The sequence below is a fragment of the Myotis davidii genome, unplaced genomic scaffold (genome assembly GCF_000327345.1).
Source record: "Myotis davidii unplaced genomic scaffold, ASM32734v1 scaffold147, whole genome shotgun sequence".
NCBI classification, from domain to species: Eukaryota; Metazoa; Chordata; class Mammalia; order Chiroptera; family Vespertilionidae; genus Myotis; species Myotis davidii.
Genome location: NW_006383010.1, coordinates 1,499,888 through 1,524,722, shown reverse-complemented (window position 1 = coordinate 1,524,722; position 24,835 = coordinate 1,499,888). Strand labels below are relative to the sequence as shown.

Here is a 24,835-nt window from a genome sequence, read left to right as displayed (position 1 = left end):
ATGTCTGACTGCAACTAGGCCTGCTCCCCGCTGGCAAGTGGACATCCCCTGAGGGCTCCCAGGCTGCCAGAGGGATGTCTGTCTGCCAGCTTAGGCCCAATCCCCCAAGGAGCGAGCCTAAGCCAGCAGGTGGTCATTCCCCGAGGGGGCCCAGACTGCAAGAGGGCCCAGGCTAGGCTGAGCGACCGCCCCCCCCTCCCCCGAGTGCACGGATTTAATGCACTGGGCCTCTAGTATATAATAGAGGAGATTTTACGCCGAAATCAAAAACCCACCAGTTTGCCCTAGCTGGTTTGGCTCAGTGGATATAGCATCAGCCTGCAGACTGAAGGATTTTGGGTTCAATACTGGTCAAGGGCACATACCTTGTTGCAGGCTTGATCCCCTGGGGTGCGTACTGGAGGCAACCAATCGTTGTGGCTCTCTCACACCAATGTTTCTCTCTGTCTCTCCTCATCCCTTCCACTCACCCTAAAAATCAATGGAAAAATATCATCAGGTGAGGATTAACAACAACAATAACAGAAACAAACCCACCAGTTTAATGGTATTAGATGCACAACAAGATAGGTTTCCATTTACTCGAACAACAACAACAAAAAGACTAATTTACATTTGCCTTTTTTTTTTCAAAAAAAGAAAAAAACCTATGTAGACATGGCTATTTAGTTTATTTTGTAAATCTGCAAACTATTACTGCTAAATAACATACTAATTCATTGGTTTTTCATACCTATATAGTTTATAGTTCAAGTTATGTCATCTGACACAAAAAGGGAACATTTCCTGAAGTTTATTCCCGTCCCAAAAGATAGATACTTCAAGCCCTGATACAGACAACTGTTTACAAAACTACTCCAACTTAGAAGGAGAGCAACAGTGAGTCATCTTCACTATAATGAGCTGATAGCTAATCACAGGAGGAAAGAGCAGGTCCATAGAATCACAGGACAAAGAGCAGACATGAAAAAGCGCAGCAGCTTTTGGTCCATTTGTATGGACAAAAATGCTAACATCTTCCAGTTATTCCTGAGGAAACCACTATCTTATAGCAAAGAACAATGAAGATGATAGCTATTGTTATAGCTCTTCAAAAAGCACGTGTGCATTTAATCACATTTAAATACCTTGTGATTTGGGAATATGATTCCCTATTCATATACCTAGAAACTGAGGCACAAAGGGAGTTAAGTGAATGTTCAAGATAATACAGCCCAGGCAGCCAATGACAGGGCCCCAACTCAGAGTCTGCATGTGATGCTGAGTCACCAAGACAGGATCCCAGCACATTTCGCTAAATCAAAAGAACTAAAGTTTTTTGAATCAATGCAAAGAAAAAGGATAAACTATAAACATTTTAATGCTCTTTAGCAGTGAGATTGGGGATCTGGAACAATTCACTAACATAGAATGCTTCATAACCCCATAATGCCCGGGAATCATAATATACTTGCATAGATGAGGCTGCTATTTTCTTCCTCTTATCTTTCTAATGAACAAAGGTTTCCCAAGTCCAGATTTTGTATATTCCAAATGATTTGTGCTGTTTACCTGCAAATGTAATAGTAAATAGAACACTCCTTGTTTTAACACTGTGATATCACATATTAGCAAGCTCTATGTGGGGGATTTCACAAATTATGTTAGAAGTCATAGCTAGATACGGTACATGCTTTCATAATTCCTGTGTCTTTAGCAGGCATGGTTTATTTTAAAATGTTGGAGTTTTTTTGGTATGAAATGTGGGTTCAGAAACTAGTTGGCATACTTATCTAATGTTAAATGTTATTAGCAGTATATTGCATATTTTTCAGAGCATCATGTTGGTAACTTGCCCATTTTTTAAACATAAATTGAGATAAAATGAGCAGCTCAACAACTCATTTTTGAGCACTGTGTCATGGTTTGGACTGTTTTGCTGTTATTTACTATTCTTGGGCTGCTATGTTAGGAGTTAAAGCATCTAAGATAACACAATGTGGGGAACACCACAGACTAATTCTAAGCACAGGAACTAAATAGCCTTTCCTCTCCTTTTCTCTGCACTTTTAACTTCCCTATGGAATGCATGTTAGAAGAGGGACAATTTCCTATCATCATACTATATTGTTTTTCCCAGCTTCCCCCTCTGCAACATTTATCTCAACAACAAACTTTCTTCTTTAGGAGACACTTTCTTGAAGGACCCTAATTATTTTTCAAGCTATTTCCTCTATCAGAAAGCCAATATAATTTCTTGGTGTTGTCATTTATGTATCTTTGCCCCTTATCTCTCAGAAAAGTTCCATAACCAATAAGAAGTGAAATTACCCATCTTCATGGTGCAGAACTAGTGAGCAGCAGACCCGAACTTGAACTTGGGCCTCCTGACTCCCTGTTCAGTGTGTCCATTGCTGCCTTGACCCTAGCTTCTGCTCAGGGGAAACATAAACAATTTCCAGGTGTAGGTAGCATTGGTTTCTGCATACCTGGATACTGATGATGTCTACCTTGAACAACAGCCTGAAAATTTCCCCAGTTTCCTCTTCATTTTTCATCTTGCTCTCTTCACTTTAGAAAATCTTGCCAACTCAGGAACCAGGGAATGAAATCAGAGCCCTCAGGGGGAAAAAATCAGTTTTCATTTATCAACATTTGTTCATTGTGAGTAGGGGATAGCATAAAAGCAAACTTTAACAAAAATTAACTTACTATTAATTTTTCATGAAAATAAATATATTTTATAAAGATAGTTAAGTCTAAAATACCTATTCACGCCCTACTCGGTTTGGCTCAGTGGACAGAGCATTGGCCTGTGAACTGAAGGGTCCTGGGTTTGATTCCGGTCAAGGGCACATGCCCAGGTTGTGGGCTCAATCTCCGATAGGGGGCGTGCAGGAGGCAGCCAATCAATGATTCTCTCTCATCATTGATATTTTCTATTCTCCCTCTCCCTTCCTCTCTGAAATCAATAAAAATATTTTTAAATAAATAAATAAAATGCCCATTCACTAGTGTATTCTGCATCTAGATTTATAAAGTATAAGAAGTGTTTTTCTTGTGTTTAAGCTTTGTGCTTTCATACATTAGAAACACAAGTCGAAGGTACAATTATATTGTTTCTTCCTTTATATATATAGAGTTTCTTCTTAAGTTTCGAACCAAGGTTACTGGCAGGTTAGCATGCATATCCTTTATGTTTTGAATAAACAAGTTGAGGAGATCTTAGTGCTTTTATTTTTCAGGAAAATGAAGGACACTCTCTTCATCTAATTGCCTAAAAGCTAAAGACTGAATTGTACTGAATCACAGGGAAGAAAAACAAAACAATTGACAAAAGTGTTCATCTAATTAAAACTTATAAACTTGAAAAAAAAATGAAGTTCATAATGCAATTTGAGAAATAAAACAAATAAGTATTTTAATTTTAAAAATTTCAGTTTGGGATTTTAATTAATTAGAGCAAAAATGCAAACATTAATAGTAGGCAGCAAAGTGAAGATGTGCACACATACCCATACAGGGAACTCACAGGGGGAGCCCCTCTACATCAAAAGAGGTACAGGTATCTGAGGTGGCATGAATCCTGCACTCCCTTGGCTGTAGCTACAATCATACCATCCCCTATGAAAGCCCTGAACTAGAAGAGGGCCTCTCTCAACCTCACTTTCCTCAACTACATATCAAGATTATGGGAATAGTTGACCTTGGCTGGCTCTTCGAGCTGTAAATTTCTGCTGTATTAATTACTTTATATGTCTTTACTTGAATATTTAACCTTTAGAGGTTCCACTCCAAACCAAAAAGCCAGAATAGCTCAATAAGTTGGTTGAAGGATTAAATTTGGTTCATATTATGTGTGTTGGTTGACTCAGCTAACAATATATGGGTTATTTCCGTTATTGTGCAGCCAGATACTTATCATTTCTCTGGCATCGTGCACTGAAAGTTTTTTGTAGCAAAAATGAGTAATAGGTAAAGTCTGCTTTTATTAATGGGGAAAATCGGTGTTTGATCTTTTAACAGTGAAGTTTTCAGCGAGCGCATTTGAAGACAGGTTTTCATATTGATTGTGCATTTAAACCGAAGCATGCCTGATCTGAAACTGGTTCTTTCCAGCACTGTCTGTTGTTCTTCACTTCTTCTCTCTTAACTCTTGGCTCTGGCATGTAAATATATTGTACAGTTCTTCAGGGATCTGCAAACTAGTAAAGCAAGGAAAGCCATACATCTTGTTTTACAGCCTTGTCCAATCCTATTTGTAAGGGTAGAGTAAAAAGATAAATGTTTTTATTTGACAGATTCTAAAATCTGAAGTTTTTTAAACATTGATCAAAGACTGTGATGATCTTACTTAAGTGTAATTGAAAGATACAGTTTGGGTGTAGTTACTTTGAAATTCTTAACTTCAGACCATAAATGTTTTTATCTAAACCTCTTTGTGAGTTGCATGCTTTAAAGATTATTTTACAAGCTGTTTCATAATATTTTACCACCACCCTTCTTTCAGCATATAGTAGTTTTTATTATTACTGTGAGTGAAATTAGAATCCCTTATGCAGAATTTTTCTTGAGATTCTTGTTGAGTCATAATATGTTTGCCCATCTGAAACTGATTGGGTAATTGTGTAAATACCCTACTTAATTTGAATGGTCATTTTTTTAAAAATCGAAAACATCTATTGTCAACGTGGATTACATTTTACTTGCTGTCATTTTTCATCTTGTTCTTGTAACTTTGTAAAATCCTCTTCACCAAATATAAGTACCAACAAACCCTGGAAATCAAGACTGATGAAGAATCCGGTGGCAAGTTAGCACTTATCTTCATAAAACATGAGCGTAATTTTGCTCTTTTGCCAGTCTCATTTCAGTACTAGCTTTATGACTTCTGAATACTACGTTTTTTTCAGTGTTAAATCAAAAGTAGAGATGATGAGCCCTGCTCTCCCATTTTACTAGGGAAACTGAGAACCAGAAAAGTTAAGTGACTGGTGCAGGCCTCCCATTGAAGCCATGGGAGAGCCAGTCCTAGCAGCACAAGCTGATCGGGGCTCCGCGCTCTGTCCATCATGCCTGCCCATTTGAAGGAGTGCTGAAGCACCATTTAGTGTTCTTCTTGAGATCATTTGCTTTCCGGCACATTATCCAAGATGTGCTAGTTAAAATTTAACTGCCCTTTAGAATGATTTGTGACATTCCTCCTTTATTCTTTTAATAATATTAACTTGATAAGCTAGTTTGGAATTTTATTACCTTCTGGCCATGTTAGCTAGAAAGATGTTCTCTTTGAGAATCTAGATTCCTCCTCCAAGTAACCTCTCTTCATATCTCAGGAGAAGGTAAATCAAACATGAAGAATTGGAACTGATTCCTGCTCACATATAATGTCATTAAAAGCATCAATAGTTTCATGTTAGAATCCAAAACTCTTTTGTAATTGTGCCCAAGACTCCGGAATACGTGACATAATTATTTGCAGACAGTAGAAACCAGTGGAATGGGATGGAGCGATTTGCAAACACTGGAATATCAGTGGTTTCTCATTAGAGTGCCCCAGGTATGTCTATTTATTAAATGAACATTTATTATTGAGCACCAGTTACTTTGCTAGATGCTACACACACAACCACCATTACCAAATAAGGCGAAGTCCATGCTTTGGAAGCTTCCATATGAAATGGAAATTAAAAAGATGATATGATAAATAATAAGTGAAAATGGCCAACTTTATGGGGAGTTATTGAAAAAGACCTCTCTTAAAAAGGGACTATTTAAAGGGATCACTGGAGTTAAGAACAAAACAGGAAAGTGGAGAGAAAGAGCATTGCAGCCAAAGAACCAGTAAAGACAAAAACCTTGAGACAGGAAGTGCCATTGTTTCCTGTTAACTGAGAATATAAATAACTTCCCCCTTGCTACTCACAGAAATACTGTGACATCAATACATTTAAAAACAAAATGACCTAGTCTGAGGTGGACATGTATAATAGGCAACGACGAAGAAACTGAGGATTTTTTCTCTACTTTTAGAAAGAAAATTACTTGGGAATAAAAGAAGGAAGGAATATATCTTGCTTTCTAAAATCAAAAGCTGCATTGTAGGTGTTCACAGAAGGAAAAGATCTTGGCCTTGAATAATAGGTGAATTTGTATGGGCCAGAAGGAGGCAGAAAAGGGAGTTTCAGGATGAAAGAATTGTGTAAATAAATATACTAAAGGTGGTAAGGTGGCATCACCAATAAAAACAAGGATGGAGGTGTTAAATAACCTTATTGTGGTAATCATTTCTATATATATCAAATCATATTGTACACAATGTTATATGTCAATTATATCTCAGTAATGATAAAACTGGGGAACATTGAAAGACAGATAATAGGATGGACTGAACTTGAGTGAGTGCTTGAGACCATGAGACACAAGCTAGAGTCAGACTGGTTTTTGAGAGAACAGAAGATAATAGATTGATGGAAGTCATTGAAAGGTCAGTAGATCAGTTTTGACCTGATATTTTAGACAACAGAGGGAATCAGTATGGTTTCTTGAACAAGAACATTGGATACTAAAAGGAGAAAGTGGTAGATTTGATTGGAGGACCTTCTTTTCCATCATGCCATTTCATTGTACCCAGCGATGAAAATATGGATTATGCTCATATCATGGAAAGGGAATGAGCTATATATGAGACATTTCAGGGACTGAAGAGCAATAAATCTAAAGTCGAAATGCCTGCACTCTCAAGCCCCAGGGACTCAGTGTCCATGTCAGTGATGGAACTCGGGAAGTTTGCCTAGGACATTAAATGACTGATTTCATCTTGGACGTGTTAAGTGTCAGGAGACAACAAGACACCCAAACTGTGATGTGAGCACAGAAACAGAAGTACAGAACTAAACCTAAACTGGGAAGTTGAATTTAGGAATTCTAGCAGGTGATAAGAACTGAGTACTTAGTTCTTGAGAACGAATGCTTATGATTAAGAGTGTGTGTATTGGGGGAGGGAGCACACGCTCACAGAACTTGAGTAGAAGGTACGAAAACAGCAGTTGGGTAAAGGCCAAGACCAGAAAAAATTGCAAGCGGTTAAATAAGGAAAGTTCTTGGGGAAATACCGTTATTATCATCACTATGAAAGCTACAACTAGCCTTTTAGAGTAGTTGCTATGTATTCTAAGATCTTTAAATGTAATAATGTGTTCATTTCTTTCCACAACCTTTAAAATAGTAAATGCTATTGTTATTCCCATTTTAAAATGAGGAAATTTAGGTACAGGGAGATTAAGCAATTTGTCCAAGATTACCCAATTTGGAGAATGTTTTTAAAGCCTGAACCCTTAACTCACCTGCCATAAGATTATACTATTAACGATGGTGTTTTAACTGCACAGTTTGACTTTCATAAGTTTCTTGAAAAAGTGTTAATTTACAGTTTTAAGAAATTGGGTTGAAACTAGAAAGTCAAGAGATGGCTGGGCAGTAATTAGGTAATCCCACACAGCAGAAGAGAACTTGGAATTCTCTAGGGCAGCGGTTCTCAACCTGTGGGTCACGACCCCTTTGGGGGTCAAATGACCCTTTCACAGGGGTCACCTAAGACCATCGGAAAACACATATATAATTACATATTGTTTTTGTGATTAATCACTATGCTTTAATTATGTTCAGTTTGTAACAATGAAAATACATCCTGCATATCAGATATTTACATTATGATTCATAGCAATAGCAAAATTACAGTTATGAAGTAGCAACGAAAATAATTTTATGGTTGGGGGTCACCACAACATGAGGAACTGTATTAAAGGGTCGAGGCATTAGGAAGATTGAGAACCACTGCTCTAGAGTAAGGCAGAGAAAGGAGGAAGAATATACCCTTTGATCTTTTTTTTTCTCTCTTTCCATGCACTGTTAGTTGTTGGAATAGGAAATTGTCTACTTTAAAGAGAGTTGTAATAATTTGTGGAGGAGAAACATGGTACCTCTATTTTTTTAGCTATTTCTATATACTTCAAATGTCTGGACTCCAGAAATATTAGTTTATCTAAATCGATTGTCAATCAGAGTTTTACATTAAACACACTACTTTCTTAATTTTTATTACTAAATGAGAGTGGGATTCCAAAAGATTAGGGTGTCAGAAATAGAGCCAACATTGGTGTTACGGGGTAGTCTTCCGTGTGGGAGCTCACGTGCCCAGGTTTCTGTATGATGAGACTCGGGTCTTGGAGCAGGCGCTGTGGACTGGAACCCGCCCTCCGGAGAAGCCACACTGACTGCTTTATTATTATTTGCTTAAATATATATTTTTATTGATTTCAGAGAGGAAGGGAGAGGGAGAGGGAGATAGAAGCATCCATGAGAGAGAGAATCACTGATCGGCTGCCTCCTGCGCGCCCCGCACTGGGGACTGAGCCTGAAAATCAGGCATATGCCCTGACCGGGAATCTAACCGTGACCTCCTGGTTCATAGGCCGATGCTCAACCACTGAGCCACGCTGGCTGGGCCATACTGGATGCTTTGACAGCTTTCATTCATGCTTTCCCATTGGCTGGGAGAGGACTTGCTTCTATTCTCCATGCTTTTCAGGGCTCCCCCAGCCTTTCTCGCATCTCCCTTGTTTGAAAAAAGACTCCAAAGGAAAGTGTGTAGTTCCCAGCCTCCCACGCTCAGCACACCATGTGACCAGGAGAAGGGGGAGGCACCTGCTTGCTGCCACAGCTGGAGCAGTGCTTCTCCGAGTAAATTAACTCTGTGCTTTTCTTTGGACCAGAACTACGAATGGATGTCAACCAGTTAATCTTCTTAAAGCATGATTTTCTCCAGTGAATTGGCTGCTCACAAACTGTCAATATTTTTCCATTTTAACTGAATAAAATTCCTAGCCTTTCATTTATGACCTTCCATAGTTTAGGCCAACGCTGTCTGTGTGTGCCTGGCCTTATTAGCAGCATTCCCCTTTACTGGCCTGTTCCATTTCTCCTGCAGGTCCCCACTCACCTCTGCCTGTGTTTAGACCAATGCCTTCAGGGATGCCCCCTCCACTTCCCATCCTCACCCCAGTCTCTGGCATTATTAGCCCCGCGTACGTGCTGCATACAACCTTCATGGAAGTGCCTCTCCACCACACAGCCTTCTGAACTCCTAGACAATTTTATCCCCAGCTCCCGTGTATCTGTGTTCTAGATATGTATTTTGCATCTATTATCTTCTTTAACAAATCCTGGGGAGAATCTGTACCTAATTTAACTTTGTATCTTTCAAATCACTTACACTTACCATTAGAGGAAATTCAAACTGTCAAGGGCTAAGAGGACAGACATATCGATTACTTACAATAATATGTCTTTTTATAACTATTTTTTGTGGGCGTTATTTTTATTTTTTTATTAATTTTATTGGAGTGACATTGATTAATAAGATCACATAGGTTTCAAATGTACATTTCTATGATACATCATCTGTATATTGCGTTGTGTTTCCACCACTCAAAGTCAGATCACCTTCTGTCACCATATATTGGGTCCCCTTTAACCTTTCCTACCTCCATCCCCCTGGTCTTCTTTCACTGTGATCTCATAAATAAGTGAGGAGAGAAAAGGACCAGATATCCTGATTTTTAGTCCACGACTTATCCACCAGTAACAGTGGTTCTCCTCCCGGCTTGCACATTGGAATCACCTGACATCACCTGTGATGCTTTAGACTATTCTGATCTGGAAGCTCCAAACCAGAATCTCAGGAGTGCAAGCCAGACATCCCTATTCTTTCAAACTCCCCATGTGGTTCTAATGTGCAAGCAAAATTGGAGTCAATGCCCCACAGCACACATGGCCCTTGGACCATTCTAGCTTTCCTAGATAATTATATTTATTTGGGAATTCTTTTAATTTCAGAAAATTTTAATGTTTTTCATATATAGAAAATTTTAAAGTAGAAACGTGCTAGATGAGAGATAGCAGAATAGTACATTTTCTTTTGCTTACAACCGTAGCTTACTTGACTGTTTAACTTTTCAGATATTTCGAGAGAAAGCAGTGGAACTTGGGGTAAAATTGCTACCTGCATTTCATACTCCCTCTGGAATACCTTGGGCATTGCTGAATTTAAAAAGGTAAAACTTCATTTTTGACAACATTTGTTAAGTTGAAATAGACACTGGATGGATAATTACTTGTATGCTGTCAGCCTCTTCCACCATTGGGAGTCTTGGCGTCTGTCCTTGTGTTGGAAGTTACTAATTTTTCAGTGTTCCAGGGCCTCAGATGGGTCCTTGTCATGGGATAACATGAACCCAACAGAGTCATCCAAGCCAGGCATGATTTGAGGTTTTCATTCTCATGGTGGCATTGCATCCGAAAAACTGTCTCCATAGATTCCAAGAGCACCCCGTTATCTTTAAAAATTGTCATGAAAACATTTGAGAGGTGGGACACGTGGACTAATCCGATCTCCCACGCAATGAGACTGGGAGCACCTGAGGCTGCCCACCCACAGGTACAGGAGGGAGGGGAACTGCTCCACTGGCCCAGATCAAACCAACCCTCGCATCCCACTCGGGTGGAGAACACTGGTGTGACAAGTCCATGGGAATGTGGCCCTGAGAAAAGCCTGGGCTGAAGACTGCCTGGTGTTCTCCGAGGGAATAGCTTGAATTTTCACGCTAGCTTGAGCATTTCGTTAATAAACAATTTTATCTTAAGCTCTCTTCTTAACTCCTTCTTCCCCATAAGTAATTAATCGCATATGTGCCTTTTAGTAATGATAAGAAAGGCAATGATAATGATGATGAGAACTGTTTATAAAATCATAAAATACAAAGCTTTGTGATAGACATTTTGTACATACTACCACACTTAATGCTCACAACAATCCCATAATGTCAGTACTGATGTTATCTCCATTTTAATAACAAGGAACTCGAGTCACAGACAGATTAAGTCATTTGCCTGACACCATGCTATGTATAAATGCCAGGACTAGAATATGTACTTTGATGTTTATGCACACATGATATATAGGCATTAATTAAACAGCTTTCTTGTTTTATAAATGCCAAGAAACTGTAAAGGGTGATTTGGCAGGATTAATAGAGATTTCTTCTTCATAATTTACTTTATGACATTCTTTCCTAAAATTAATTATGAAAAATCATCAGTTAAATGTCATGCAGTAGTTTCATTTGTGTGTTATATATGTATGCCTTGAAATGATTATGTCTATAATCGTCGGGGAAGGGGGTGTCCAGGGGCAGTGATGCTGAGGCAGTGAGCGGGGAAGAGACCACATGGCTGGCCCATGTCAATAAATGAGGTAGTTCTCTGGTATATGTGATATCTCAGGATCTGTGTTCCCCCTTTAAGGGGCCTAAGGCTTTCTTTCTTTGATCTTAAAGACCAAAGCATATGCTGCCACAGGTCTCAGGCTGTGGCAATGAGCTTGGCTTAGAGGAAGCATGGCATTTATTGGAGTGTTTTTTAACTCATGTAGACCACCTATATTACCTTCCACATCTTCAGCCTTTGGATTTATAGACACTATTCTGACCTAGAAACTACTGTATTCCCTGAAGTAAGATCTGGTTACAAGCACACTGTGCACATTTAACACCTTTTCCCCTACCTGGTAGTTCTGAGAAAAATGATAGGGGCAGAACAGTACACTGAGCTAATTGGTTATCAAGAGACCTGGTTCTAGGTATTTTATAGGTGCTGTAGGTTTGTCTTCAGAGCAATCATTTCCACTCTCCAGGCTTATTTGTAAACTGGAAGTTAGGCTACTTTATTTGTTCTTTTGTGAAAATTTTCAGGTTCACAGGCCACTTTGAAATTCTGCTGAAACATGGCCCTCTCCTCAAAAACTGCATATTCCTGAGTACACATATTTTTACAGTTTCCAAAAGCAAAACCGTGCCTTACAAGCCTACTTACGACCCAAGGACCCCAGGTTTAAAAGACTGGAGTGATTGATCACTCCAACCTCTACCCTAGGATTTCACAGAAATAGTTCTTGTTGTTTCCTGGAAGGTAATGAAATTAGATAAAAGGCTACTAAAGCTAATAGAGAGACATGTGGGCCTATATCTTTGCAAAAATCAGTCGATTATTGTAAGGTGCTGATATCATTTAATTAGTTCTAGCCTCTCTTGAAATAAGCATAAGAAATTGGATTATTTTAAAGCATACTTAACTTTACTTCATGTTTGTTTCTAACAGCTAGAGGATTTTTCCTTAGGAAATCTGTCCTTCGTGTACAGTGGAGATATTTTTTGGTGCATAAAGGAATGCTTCTAGAAACTATTAAATACTGAATCTTCTACGATCTTTCCTATCTGTGCTTCTTGAAAATTCATTAAATGGGGCATTCAAGTTTTTCTTAACACCTTATTTTGCATTTACAGTGTTTAATATGGATGTTATTATTCAGTTTCAAAGATTATAGAAAAATTGGATGTGGTGAAAAATGTGCCGTTTCATTTATGTGTTGACTAATGTTTTCAAGTTAAACTAGAGGAAATCAGGTGACTGTTTGACAGCTGATAGGCAAACTTTTAATTGCTTCCTGGCATCCTGTATGAATTTTTTATTATAGATTTTATCCACTCTCAATTCCACTTACTAAATGGCAGTGACTTGCCCAGATTTACACAATAAGCCTTGGCAAAATTATTAGTAATATCATTTCACTAAGATTCCTCCAATCCCTTTGCCCAACCACATCCACCCATTGAGTCCCTTCGCCTTCCAGCTGTGACGCTGATTTGGAAGAAAACGTTTCATATTTATCTGCAATAATTACATTTCGGGATACACTTTTGATGTCAACCTAGACATATATGCTGTTTTATCCGGATCTGTGTATGTTTACAGTTTGGGCCAGGGGATAAGGGACAGCTACCGTGGAGCCTCTTTGCTATGTTTTTGAAGGCTGTCACCAGGAGAAGTTTCAAAGAAGAGAAGAAAAAATATGTCTGGCACAAGCACATTTTCTTAATTACTCTCCCAGAATAAGGGAGTGTATGCCCAAGAGGAAAAAAGTGCTTGAGGATGCTGTTTAGAGTAGCTGTGTGTTCACTGTTGACTGGCTTTGAAACTCTTGGCAATAATAATGATGGGCGAGGCACAGAATATGCCATCTATAATATAATTCGGCTCTTCCCTCTCAATTCTGAAAACAGTTATGGATGCTGCTCTTTGCCAGCAACTGTTCACAAAAATGTGAACCTGTTGGTATTATCTATTCACATCTCTCTAGCATTCAGGTTATTGCCTAAAGATAATTGGTTTCTTTACCTTTTCTTTGTAAAAAATGAGTAAATAAGCATTTATTTGAGACCCTGCTCTGCTGAAGGTTTTATGCCAGGTCCTGGGAAGATTGCCCTCTTCTCCTCATTTTATTAAAAAAGAAAACAGATATGGTCTCTCCCTCCAGGTATTTACAGCATGATTCTTAAAGCACAATATATATATATTTTATATGCTATATTATACATTCGCTCATGTAATTGACAAATGTAAGATAGTCTGTGCCAAGGAGAGAGAATACGATCTCACTGAATTGAATTTAAAGCAAGCAGTATTTTGAATTGGGGAGGTTTATGCATTTGGAGCCAAAATACCAATAAGCCAAATTGGATTTCAGTACTTGTGCAAACTGAGAATAGCAGAGAACCTAAATAATTTACTCATATTCTACATTAGGAACTCTGTCCCAAAATATGTTCAGAAAAAAAAGTATTTTATAATGATCTCTTCTGCTACATCTGTAACACATTCAAGAGCTGCTGTATTAAGTTGTAAATTAGTCGGAATTGTGATTTAATAGCAGGTGGTAATTTGATGGAACAAACAGAACAAACACCATGGTGGTATATGCAGCACCTGATTGGGCGGACGTGCTTGCTTCACCAGCACAACAGTAGAATGACAATGCATAACTTACATAACACCTCTGCTAAACGAAAACCATTGCCTTTTAACCGATTAGATTTGCGTAGAACTCAATTCCTCTAATGTGTAAACGTCAAAATTTGATGTCTGATCTTGTTACGATTAGCAAGAGGCCATGTTCATTTTTTTCTTTCAACCTAAAGAAGAAAAAACACCTCTGTGGTTTGTAAAATGAAGTATCCCACCATTATCATATATATAATTCAAGCCTAGGTAGAGTAAACTTATTATATTTTAAGTTTCCTAAAATGTGTGCTTAATTTCAAATAATATAGAAACTGTTCCCATTATTCATTTCTATCACAGGGCATACCTTCTGGGCATTCCTAATAATTATTCTGTCTCTCTTGATAAATGAGTTCGTTTTAGCTATGTGCCGTTTTATCACTTGTTTGTCTTTGTGGGTTGTTCTGAACTGACGCGCTCCTGGTGGTTCTATTAGGTTAGCAGAACTGTCTGCAGCATGTGCGTTTACTGCACGTATCAAGGAATGTTCTGGGGAATGACTGATCTGCATTCTGGCTCTCATTAGTCAGCAAGGTGATGAATGCGGTACAACTCCGTCACCTGTGTTTATTTCCTGCTGTGTGAAGTTTTATTTTCTGACTACTCTCATTATCCAATGCAAATGCATACTCTGTCATTAATTACATAGCAGTTTGTATTATGATCATTAGGTTGCAAATTGCTTTACTTTAACTGAAATGGGGCCTTAATGAAGAACAGTACATAACTTAATGTTTTCTAATAGTGAAAGATTATCCGTCGTGAAGTATGTACTATATATATTGTGACAAAAGGCACTAGCCCCTTTATTGGGTTTCTTAATACTTTAGTGTTGTAAAATGCTTACATATTAAATAAACACAAACTCTGAAAGACAATCTGATTAGGTTAAATATTTTTTAACATATCTTCTTGTGTTTTTACTTCACAGTTGAAATATAAATTTCCGATCATTAAATTTGCCAACCATTTTTTGAAGTAGCTGATTTCAGATTCTTACATCATAAGAATAATGTAAAAAAATATCAAGAAGCAAATTTCCTGAATATGAGCAGATCAAAGTTTTTTAATGATGTGCTAATATTCTAAGAGGTAAAATAGCCCTTAGTTACCCTAAAAAGTGTTCTGTAGCAGTGATATACACTGAGCAGAAAATCAGAGCCACATCTTATAGTTTTATCTTTACTAGAGGCCCAGTGCACAAAAATCGTGCACTGGGGAGGGGGGGGGGGTTGTCCCTTGGCCTGGCCTGGCCCCTCTCCCAGTCTGGGAGCCCTCAGGGGATGTCCTACTGACAGCTTAGGCCCACTCCCCATGAGTGGGCCTAAGCTGCAGTCTGGCCTCCCTCTGTGGGAAGCAACCGGGCCAATCAGGGGAAGACACCACCCCATCATCCCGCTGCTGCTACCACTGCCAGCCACAAGCCCTGCTCAGCCCTCGCAGCCACTGCGGCTTTGTCCAGAAGGTGCCTGGAAGACATCTGGTCAATCTGATCTAATTAGCATATTACCCTTTTATTAGTATAGATTACATGTGCTACGGGTCTGTTATATTTAAAGTTCTACAAACTCTAGAAAAGTTAAAAAGAAGTTACAGACTTACCAAGTATTTTAAGCTAACCGGTTTTATGGTTTTATTTTTTCTGATTGGATATTTTGTTATATTGGGTTACCCTCTTTTATCTACTTTTATTCATTTGGCCACTTAAACTCTTCTGGAAACAGTAATAACCACACTTTAAGGTTTTAATACTGATATGCACAGTTATTAATATTAGACATTAGAATATTGTTACCCTTATTAAAGCTGCCATTTATTAATATTGTCAATTTAGCTCTTAGCCTTGGATAATTCACATAACTGAGTTTGTCTTCTCATAAGTAAAACTAAAATAACAATAATAATAGTATCTGTCCTGATGATCTCATAAGATATTATTGGAAATCTAATGAATTAATATCTAGAAGATTAATCATTGCAAATGCCATGAAGTAAATGTAAATTGGAATTATTAATTCGTGGTCTTGTTCTGAAATGTTATTATGAAATATGGTATACGATAAAATAACATAGCAAAAACTTAACTTCGTTCTGATGCCTTTTTATGGTAGTCTTCAGTTTTTAAGCCACTCGGTGCTTCTAATCCATTCTCAAGCTCAAGTCCCATTTTCTCAGGCCAGGATGGAAGAGAAACTTTGCCCTGCTCACTGATTGGTAGAAATACCTGGAAAGATGGAGAGAATGTCTCCATGTGGTCCATGTGGGATAGTTGTGACTCTATGTTCAAACATTCCTTATGTTTTAAGTTATTTTGGGATTAATCTATAGAGTCAAAACAATTTCCTCTCCAGAATTATATTTATTGTTGAATTATCTTCTCTCAAAATAAGAACTGTTTAATCCATAAGATTTAAGAAGAGTGTAAGGCAATAAAATGTAATTTTTATTCCAAGTCCTGCATGCTAGCTAGTAATTAATATGGTACAAACAGTCTCTGGAAGGTGTATGCATCCTTGCTGAAAACCAGTGGCTCCCAACCTTTTTATGGCCATGCCCCACCTAAGCATCTCTAAAATCCTGATGCCCCTTTCCCCCCCTCTCCCCCGTGACATATAATTCTTATTATTCGAAAAGTGAACTCCTATTCATATGGAGGAAGCCTAAAAGACCATTACCTTGGTCTACACAAGCTTCCAAAGAACATGGCATCCATGAAAGAGAAAAATAAAAGAACGAAAGGACAGTTTAGGTACTGAGGAAGAAATCACTAAGAAATTGTTTAAAAAAATAATAATAATAATATGAAGTGATATGAAAAAATAGCAAATAAAGTTTCAAAACATATAATAGAGAACTGAAATGCATAAATATGTCACAACATATATTTATATACGGTATATGAGGCCCCTAGAACCATAAGAAAAGCAAAAAATTCACTATTGATAACTCATTCTCAAATTGCCTCCCCTTAAAAATCCAATTGCCCCCATGTTGGGCGTGTGCCCCACGCTGGGAACCACTGCTGTAAACCTTCACATTCTATTTCCTTGTTCCTAGGCTGTCCTACTTCTATCCAGGGTCTGACTGCTGTGGCTTCTCACTTTCTGTCAGTGATGCTCCACCTCCCCAGTGCTTTAGAATAACTAGGGCATTAAAAAGCATATATATCATTGCTGCCTCCTTCCCCCCAATCTGTTTCAATTGGTTTTGAGGTAGTTCCTGGCATTTTTATAAGCCTCCTCGGGGCATTCCAGTATTCAGCTGGGGTTGAGGATCACTGCTCTATGTCTAGTATTTATATCCTGAGAATAGTTTCATTTCTCCTCTCTGTTAACTTTGGAAACTTTGCCCTGCCCACTGATTGTGAACCTACTGAAATATAGAATATTAGAAAATTGGTTTGATAATGCCCAGCTTTAATAGAATAGTGGTTCTCAAACTTTAGAGTATATGAGAATTGTCTGGAGAGCTTGTGAAAGCTCATATTGCCCACGCTCAGAGCTTCGGATTCATAGGGTTTTGGACCTGGCTCCGTAATTTGCATTTCAAACCAGATCCTAGTTGATGAAGAGGCTGCTGCTGCTGGTCCCAGGACTACACTTCGAGAACTATCATAATCCAAGAAATGACTGAGCCAGCCATCGGAGCTGTTCACATTCTTAAAGCAGCTGCTTAGTGAGGCAGCCAGCTCCAAACATCCATGGGAAGGGAGAGGGGTTTTTTGTTTGTTTGTTTTTTAATATATTTTTATTGATTTCAGAGAGGAAAGGAGAAGGAGCAAGATAGAAACATCAATGGTGAGAGAATCATTGATCGGCTGCCTCCTGCACACCTCCCACTGGGGATTGAGCTTGCAACCCGGGCATGTGCCCTGACCAGAATCAAACCCGGGACCCTTCAGTCCACAGGTCGATGCTCTATCGGCGAGGGCGGGTTGTTGTTTCTATCACTAATTTACTTGTTACCCAACATTTTCACTTCCATAAACAGTATGTTGCTGCTTATGGAATGTAGCTAATTCCAGCCACTGATTACCCAAAAAGAGTTTACAATGTCCTTTTTCCCCCTTGCATCATCATCATCATTAATAATTATTATTATTATCATTTTATCCATTAGAACTAAAAAGCAAACTTTGTGCCATTTTAATATAGTGGGAGGAGAAAGTGGCATTTTTAATTAAGGACTTTAGGGTAACTGTTAAAAAGGAGAGCCATTTTCCCTAAAGCCATTCTGGTGGCTTCAGCCAAAGTGATTTTATTTTGAGCACCTGGTGACCTCGCTCTGTCCCTGAAGGCATTCCCGGGCAAAGACAAAGGCAGCATTATCCTCCCACCAGAAGATGGGTCCTTGGCTTCTTCTGGATCTTTTAATCCTCCCACCGAGCTGCAGACCGCTCTGTCTATGCCCGTCATGCAGTCACTTGACCAAATCAAAGGCATTTATTTATTGCAAGTGGACAAGAAGGATGGTAGCACTTAGTTTAAATGGAACTTGTGTACAGCCTCCTCTATTGAGACTTAAGGGACAAACAATTCTGTGCAAAGGATGCTTTGTTGTTTCTCAGTCATGCATTGGGAGGCAGAGGGAACTTGAAGTGCCTAAGGGTGCCTGGACTGTCCCCTTTCTTCCCACTCATCCAGTCATAATGGAAGCTAATGCCAGGTAAATGGGGCTTTCAGTCTCTTTTTAAGCCCTGGGGTATTTCTCCATACCACCCTTCCCTCTTTCTCCAGGAATTCCCATCTGCCACAGACCACTTCCGCTGTGCTGCTGGTGGGGCACTGGAAAAAAATTGAAGTGTGAATGGAGTAAATATTTTACTCAACCGTATATTAGATATTGGGGGGGGGGGTTGCTCTATACTTTCATAACATCCTGCATTTTAAGGCTAAATTGCAGCATATGAGTAACCCCAGTGCAGGAATTTATCAAAGGTAACGTGTAGCCAATTTAGAGACAATCTACCTGAAGAGGATTTCTTGCATCCCTTAGAAAGGGACTTGTGGAAGTCTGTTCAGGGGCCTGTCTCACTCTTCAATTTTTGGTACTTAGAGAGCCTTGGTGCAAAACCCCATGGGACTGGATTTATAGCTACGGCCTCTACTTTCCCCACACCAAGCAGTTAGCCATGGTTTAAGCCGTCGACTCACCAGGAAGATTTTGCTAAGGACAATTATAGTCATTTGGATGCAGCCAACGCAAAGTGGCTTTCATCTCAAGGTTTTCAAATGCACAAAACCGGTGTTTTACGGACTCAGCTCTGCTCACATTATTCACACAATAGGTGGCAAATCAGCCTTGGTGATTTGAAATGTGTTCTGTGCACAGAATGTAGATCGGGTACAAGTCACAGCGTATAATTCATACAATGTCTTTACAGGTCAGCAGTGGAGCAACCCGTTAAAGGAGCTTGCTACCCTAGGCTTTTAATGAAACAGCAATCAGTTTCCCTGGGATTATTCTCAAGACCAGGCTCGTGGTGTTAGCGTGGGGGCAAACCTTTAAAATATCCTATATAATAAATGACTAATATGCAAATTGACCGAACAGCAGAACTACCAGTCGCTGTGATGCACACTGACTACCAGGGAGCAGACGCTCAATGCAGGAGCTGCCCTCTGGTGGTCAATGCGCTCCCACAGAGGGAGTACTGCTCAGCCAGAAGCTGGGCTCAAGGCTGGCGAGCGCAGCAGTGGTGGCAGGAGCCTGTCCTGCCTCCATAGCAGCGCAAAGGACCCCTTGGCAGACATCCCTCAAGGTCCTGGACTGCCTAGGGATGGGGCCTGCCCTCTTCCACCCAGGAGCAGGCCTAAGCCAGCAGGTCATTATCTCCCGAGGCGTCCCAGACTGCGAGAGGGCACAGGCCTAGCTGAGGGACACTCTCTCCCTACCCACCCCACCCTCGCCAGTGCACGAATGTCATGCACCTGGCCTCTAGTCTAATTAATAAAGTTAGTTTAAAGATTTATGACATTGTTTGAATAGGTGTTTAGGTGTTTGAAAATCAGCTTGGTATCAAGTCACTTTCTCAGCCCTTATCATTGTTACTCATTGTAAATATTAAACCAACTGCATTGAATCTTTGAGTGGGAATTGGAAGGTCAACATAAAATATTTATATACGGCCAATAATTTTTAAAGGCCTCACAATCTCAATGGAGGCATTAACCACTCCATGATACCTGCTTCTGCAGTTACCACTGTTGTTGATCTGCTGTGAAAAATGAGATGAACAAGGATTGATTGCCGTCTCTTGTATTAACTGGAAAAAGAGAACTGATGGAGCAATCGTCAGAATTAATTGTAATTATTAATCTGGAAATTAACGTGCAGCTGGGCATGAGTACAGGCAGTGCAGTTTGGTGATTTAGCCATCATGACAAATTACCTTCCTCCGAAAAGGGGACAGTTGCTAGCTTTTCTTTACTTGACTCTTAGTAACAGACCCAGTTTCAGGAAGACAGTATGAATGCCCAGGTTGCCCTCTTATCCTAGACATGGCAGTTGGAGTTTAGCATCATTAATTAGATCTCGCTTTCCCCCTTTGTCATGTCATGCTATAGTTTTTATGGAACATTTATACAAAACAGTGATTACTGGTAATTGACCTGCATATGTTAAATAATCTTAAGATGCTACTGAGAGTTTAATGTACCTTGTAAATCGAGAGGCTTCCAATTAAGTCGAGTTCTCAAGATAATCACTTTCAAAACTAATCAAGTAATAGGACATTAGTAAAGCTGTTACTGACTTAATTGTGACAAATTAATAAACAGACCCAGTGCAATTACTATAATGGCTTTATCAGTGAGCAGTTTTCCAAAACTTAAGCATAAATCTGTTCTATTCCCCTTGAAGTGCAATAAAAGTTACAGACGTCATTTTAAGATGGATATCATCATTGCTATAGTGATATGTGAGCACATTATGCAAATAGCTTGGATTTCTGTGTGTGTGTGTGTGTGTGTTTAATGTATTTAATGTATTTTCATTGATTTCAGAAAGGAAGGGAGAGGGAGAGAGATAGAAACATCAATGATGAGAGAGAATCATTGATCGGCTGTCTCCTGCACACCCCACGCTGGGGGATCAAACCCGCAACCTGGAATTGAACCACAAGCTACTGGTTCATAGGTCGATGCTCAAGCACTGAGCCATGCTCTTTCTTTTTAAATGTGTTTTACATTTATTTCATTAGTCAGTGAATCTTCTTGCTTAGCCCTTAAACCACATGGTTTTATGAGATCTTCTATATGTCCTGGACAAAACCATTGCACATTCTTGTGTTTTCTCATCTCTGCTTTTCTGCGCTGGTGCCCTTGGTTGATACCCTCTCCTCCAGGAGCTATGCAGTGTCCGCCCACTCTCCCTGCCCCAGAGAGCTCTCGGCACAGTGCCCTTTTATACCTACTTGGCACTCTGCAAATAGACTTTGGAAAACAAATGGATTACGAATTACAAATTTGCCATTTTTTTTTTAATGTCTGGCAGTGCCAATTCCTCTAACTTTGCTGATTGCAAATGTTTAAGAAAGTGGCAGCCAAAAGAACAGGAATGTCAGTCCTGTATCCACTGTGACAAATATATATAGTTTTCAAAATACATCTGTGTTTAATTAAGATCCTGTGTTTTACTGAATATACGTATAACTATTAAAAATAATGTGATCTGCCGGAACCGGTTTGGCTCAGTGGATAGAGCATCGGCCTGTGGACTGAAAGGTCCCAGGTTCGATTTCGGTCAAGAACATGTACCTTGGTTGCGGGCACATCCCCTGTGGGAGGTGTGCAGGAAGCAGCTGATTGATGTTTCTCTCTCATCGATGTTTCTAACTCTCTATCTCTCTCCCTTCCTCACTGTAAAAAAATTAATAACATGTATTTTAAAAAAATAATAAAATAAAATAATGTGATCACACATCCTCATTTTTTAAACCTTGAGTTTTTTTCATTTTTTTAAGTGGGATTAAGAGTATCAATTCTACAGGAATAGTGTTCATGGCAAAAACCTAGAAATTTGAGAAATTGGGGTCTTTTATATCTAGAAGAGTAGATCACTGTGGGATTTCAAGATCCTGAAATCATGGTAGGCATCTATACAATCTATGTTTAAGTTAGACCTTAACAAGGAAGAATGGACTTTCAAGTAAAGTGTGTGTGTGTGTGTGTGTGTGTGTGTGTAATATGTATACACATCTGTAATTCTAGCAAGCCTCCTGTGTGTTCAGTTTGTATAGTCTTTCTCAAACAGGGGAAGTACCATAGAGTCCACATAGTAATTGTAATTGGCATCATCTGGGACAACAAAGGGACAAGCACAATGCAACTGCCCAGCTGAAGAAGGGTTATTTTTAAATGAGTGGAATACCCTAAAATAAGGACTAAAATTGTGGCAATTTCATTAACGACGAGGTATTTAAAATTTGTGGTTCTTGAATGTAACAGGAAAAAACTAATTTAACACTGTATAAATACAGCACTCCTAGCCATTTATTTACATGCAATTTCTACAGCTAGTTTCATGATGGAATTTGCACCCACAATTATATCAGGAACATAAAAATAAGCCTTTGGTTTTTAAACTTTTTTGCTCTCTTATCAGTAAAATATTTTTAAACATTTACTCCAAAACATGTATTCTTATTTACAAGTTACATATGCATGTATTACTGTTCTAATGTCATATTCATTTTAAAACATTCAAAAATAAAATTGAAATCTATAATAATAAAAGCATAATATGCTAATTAGACCGGACGTCCTTCCGGATGAAGCCAGGGCTGCGAGGGAAGCCCCGGTCCCAGTGCCTGCGGGTGGCTGGAGGGAAGCAAGCCTGGGCCCTGGGTGCCTGAGGGCAGTCGGAGGGAAGCCGGTGCTGGCAGCCAGGGGAAAGGAGACCTACTCTTGCATGAATTCGTGCATCGGGCCTCTAGTAAAATTATAAAAGGATAACTATAAGTGAGGAAATAAAGTACTTTATTTAGAAAAGAAGAGTGACATTTTTAGAGACAGCAGTGTGATTCATTATTGTTTTAAATGTTAGTTTAATGATTGTGATACAGTGAGTGATTCAAAGTTCTTGTTCTGTGTTATTTCAGAACTTGGTTTGTCCCTAGCCAGTTTGGCTCAGTGGATAGAGGGCTGAAGGGTCCCAGGTTCAATTCTGGTCAAGGGCAGGTACCTCAGTTGCAGGCACATGCAGGAGGCAACCAATCGATGTATTTCTCTCACATCGATATTTCTCTCTGTCTTTCCCTCTCTTCCACTCTGTCTAAAAGTCAATGGAAAAATATCCAAAACTTGATTTGAATTCTGTCCAGGTGAAAAAGATGGGAAGTTATATTGATGAGAGAAGTGTGGTGTTGACCGACCTTCCTAAAACATGCTGTTTGTTTTAAATCACGCTTTTCACTTATGCAAAGGATATGTTTGTAATTCCGCTAGAAAATTTAAATTTTTCCTGATATCATCGTTTGTTCCTTTGAAAGATTTTAAAGCAGGATACAAAATTCCATTCTCAAGTTTGAGACAAGTACGAGTATTAAAGGTGAACCACTTTCACAGGTATTTTCATAAACATCAAATTTCAAAATGATTTTTTTCTAAATGTTTCTTTAAAATTCAGTTTTTTAAAATTCATGTTAAATTGTCACCTTTATCTTCAAGTGGCAGACTAAGTATGTTGTATTCTTTCTATTTCTTTTATTTTTCTACTTTTAAAAAAATAATCTGTTAGGTAGCATACTCCTGACAACCACTTGTCCCAGAAAACATCAGTACATCGGGGCATATTCTTTGTGTGAAGTGTCAGCTCTTGATTGAATACTTTGCCTCGAGACAATCAGAAAATCTCTTTTGGCGCAAAATATTTTCAAGATCACCCTATACCTCTTTACAACGCATTGTAATTATTCTATTTAAAGGTCTTGGGTTTTAAAATTAATTGTATCCGTGAACTTCTATAGCTCATAAACCCTAATGTATTTAGCCCTCATTTCTGTAGGTTCCGAATTCACAGATTCGACCAACTGCTGAGCAAAAATAAAATGTTTCGTTGCTGCTGACATGTAGGTCTACGATGGTTGCTAATGTACTTAACATGTATAAACTTTTTTTCTTGACATTATTTCCTAAACAATACAGTATAAAAAGTATGTATGTAGCATTGACATTACATTAGGCATTATAGGTAATTTAGAGATGATTAGAAGTACACTGATGAATATGCATATGTTATATGCAAACACTGCCTCATCTACACTAATAAAAGAGAAAAATGGTAATTGGCGTACGATGCTACCCTTTTCATTGGCTAATCAGGGATATATGCAAATTAACTGCCAACTAAGATTGGCACTTAATTTGCATATGTAGACACAATGCAGGGAGGCGAAAGGGAAAGCAGGAAGAAGCCCCGTGCCACTGACAGTGATTGGAAACCCAGGGGGGAGCTAAGGGCTGGGGGCCTTTGCCCTGCCCCCCAGCTATGATCGGAGAATCAGGTGCCTTTTCCACCCTGACCAGTGGTAGCAGGAAGTAGGGGTAGAGCCAGCGATGGGAGCTGGGCACGGTCGAAGCTGGCAGTCCCAGGAGCTAGGTCCCTTCCCTGGGCCTAAAGCGAAGCCCACGATCACGGGGCCGCTGCCACTGCAGGTCCCCACTGCCTGGGCCGGATGCCTAGGCCAGAGGCGTTAGGCCTGGGCAAGGGGCAGAGCCAGCAATCGGAGGGGCTGGGGGGCCCCTGCCCAGGCCTGATGCCTGGGCCAGAGGCATCAGGCCTGGGCTGGGGGCAGAACCAGTGATGGGGGGAAATGAGGGTCCCCTGCCCAGGCCTGACGCCTCAGGCAGAGGCGTCAGGCCTGGGCTAGGGGCCGATCCTGCGCTTGGAGGGTGATGGG

The 24,835-nt window shown here is 39.4% G+C and overlaps 1 protein-coding gene across 1 annotated transcript in view; it reads left to right on the top strand.

Moving 5' to 3' along the window:
* Positions 1-24,835, top strand: part of MAN1A1 (mannosidase alpha class 1A member 1) — a 149,717-nt gene that overhangs the window by 81,339 nt on the left and 43,543 nt on the right. Inside the window, exon 6 of the mRNA XM_006778501.2 lies at positions 10,000-10,094. Coding sequence (XP_006778564.1) covers positions 10,000-10,094 — 95 coding nt within the window. The remainder of the gene's footprint in view (positions 1-9,999; positions 10,095-24,835) is intronic.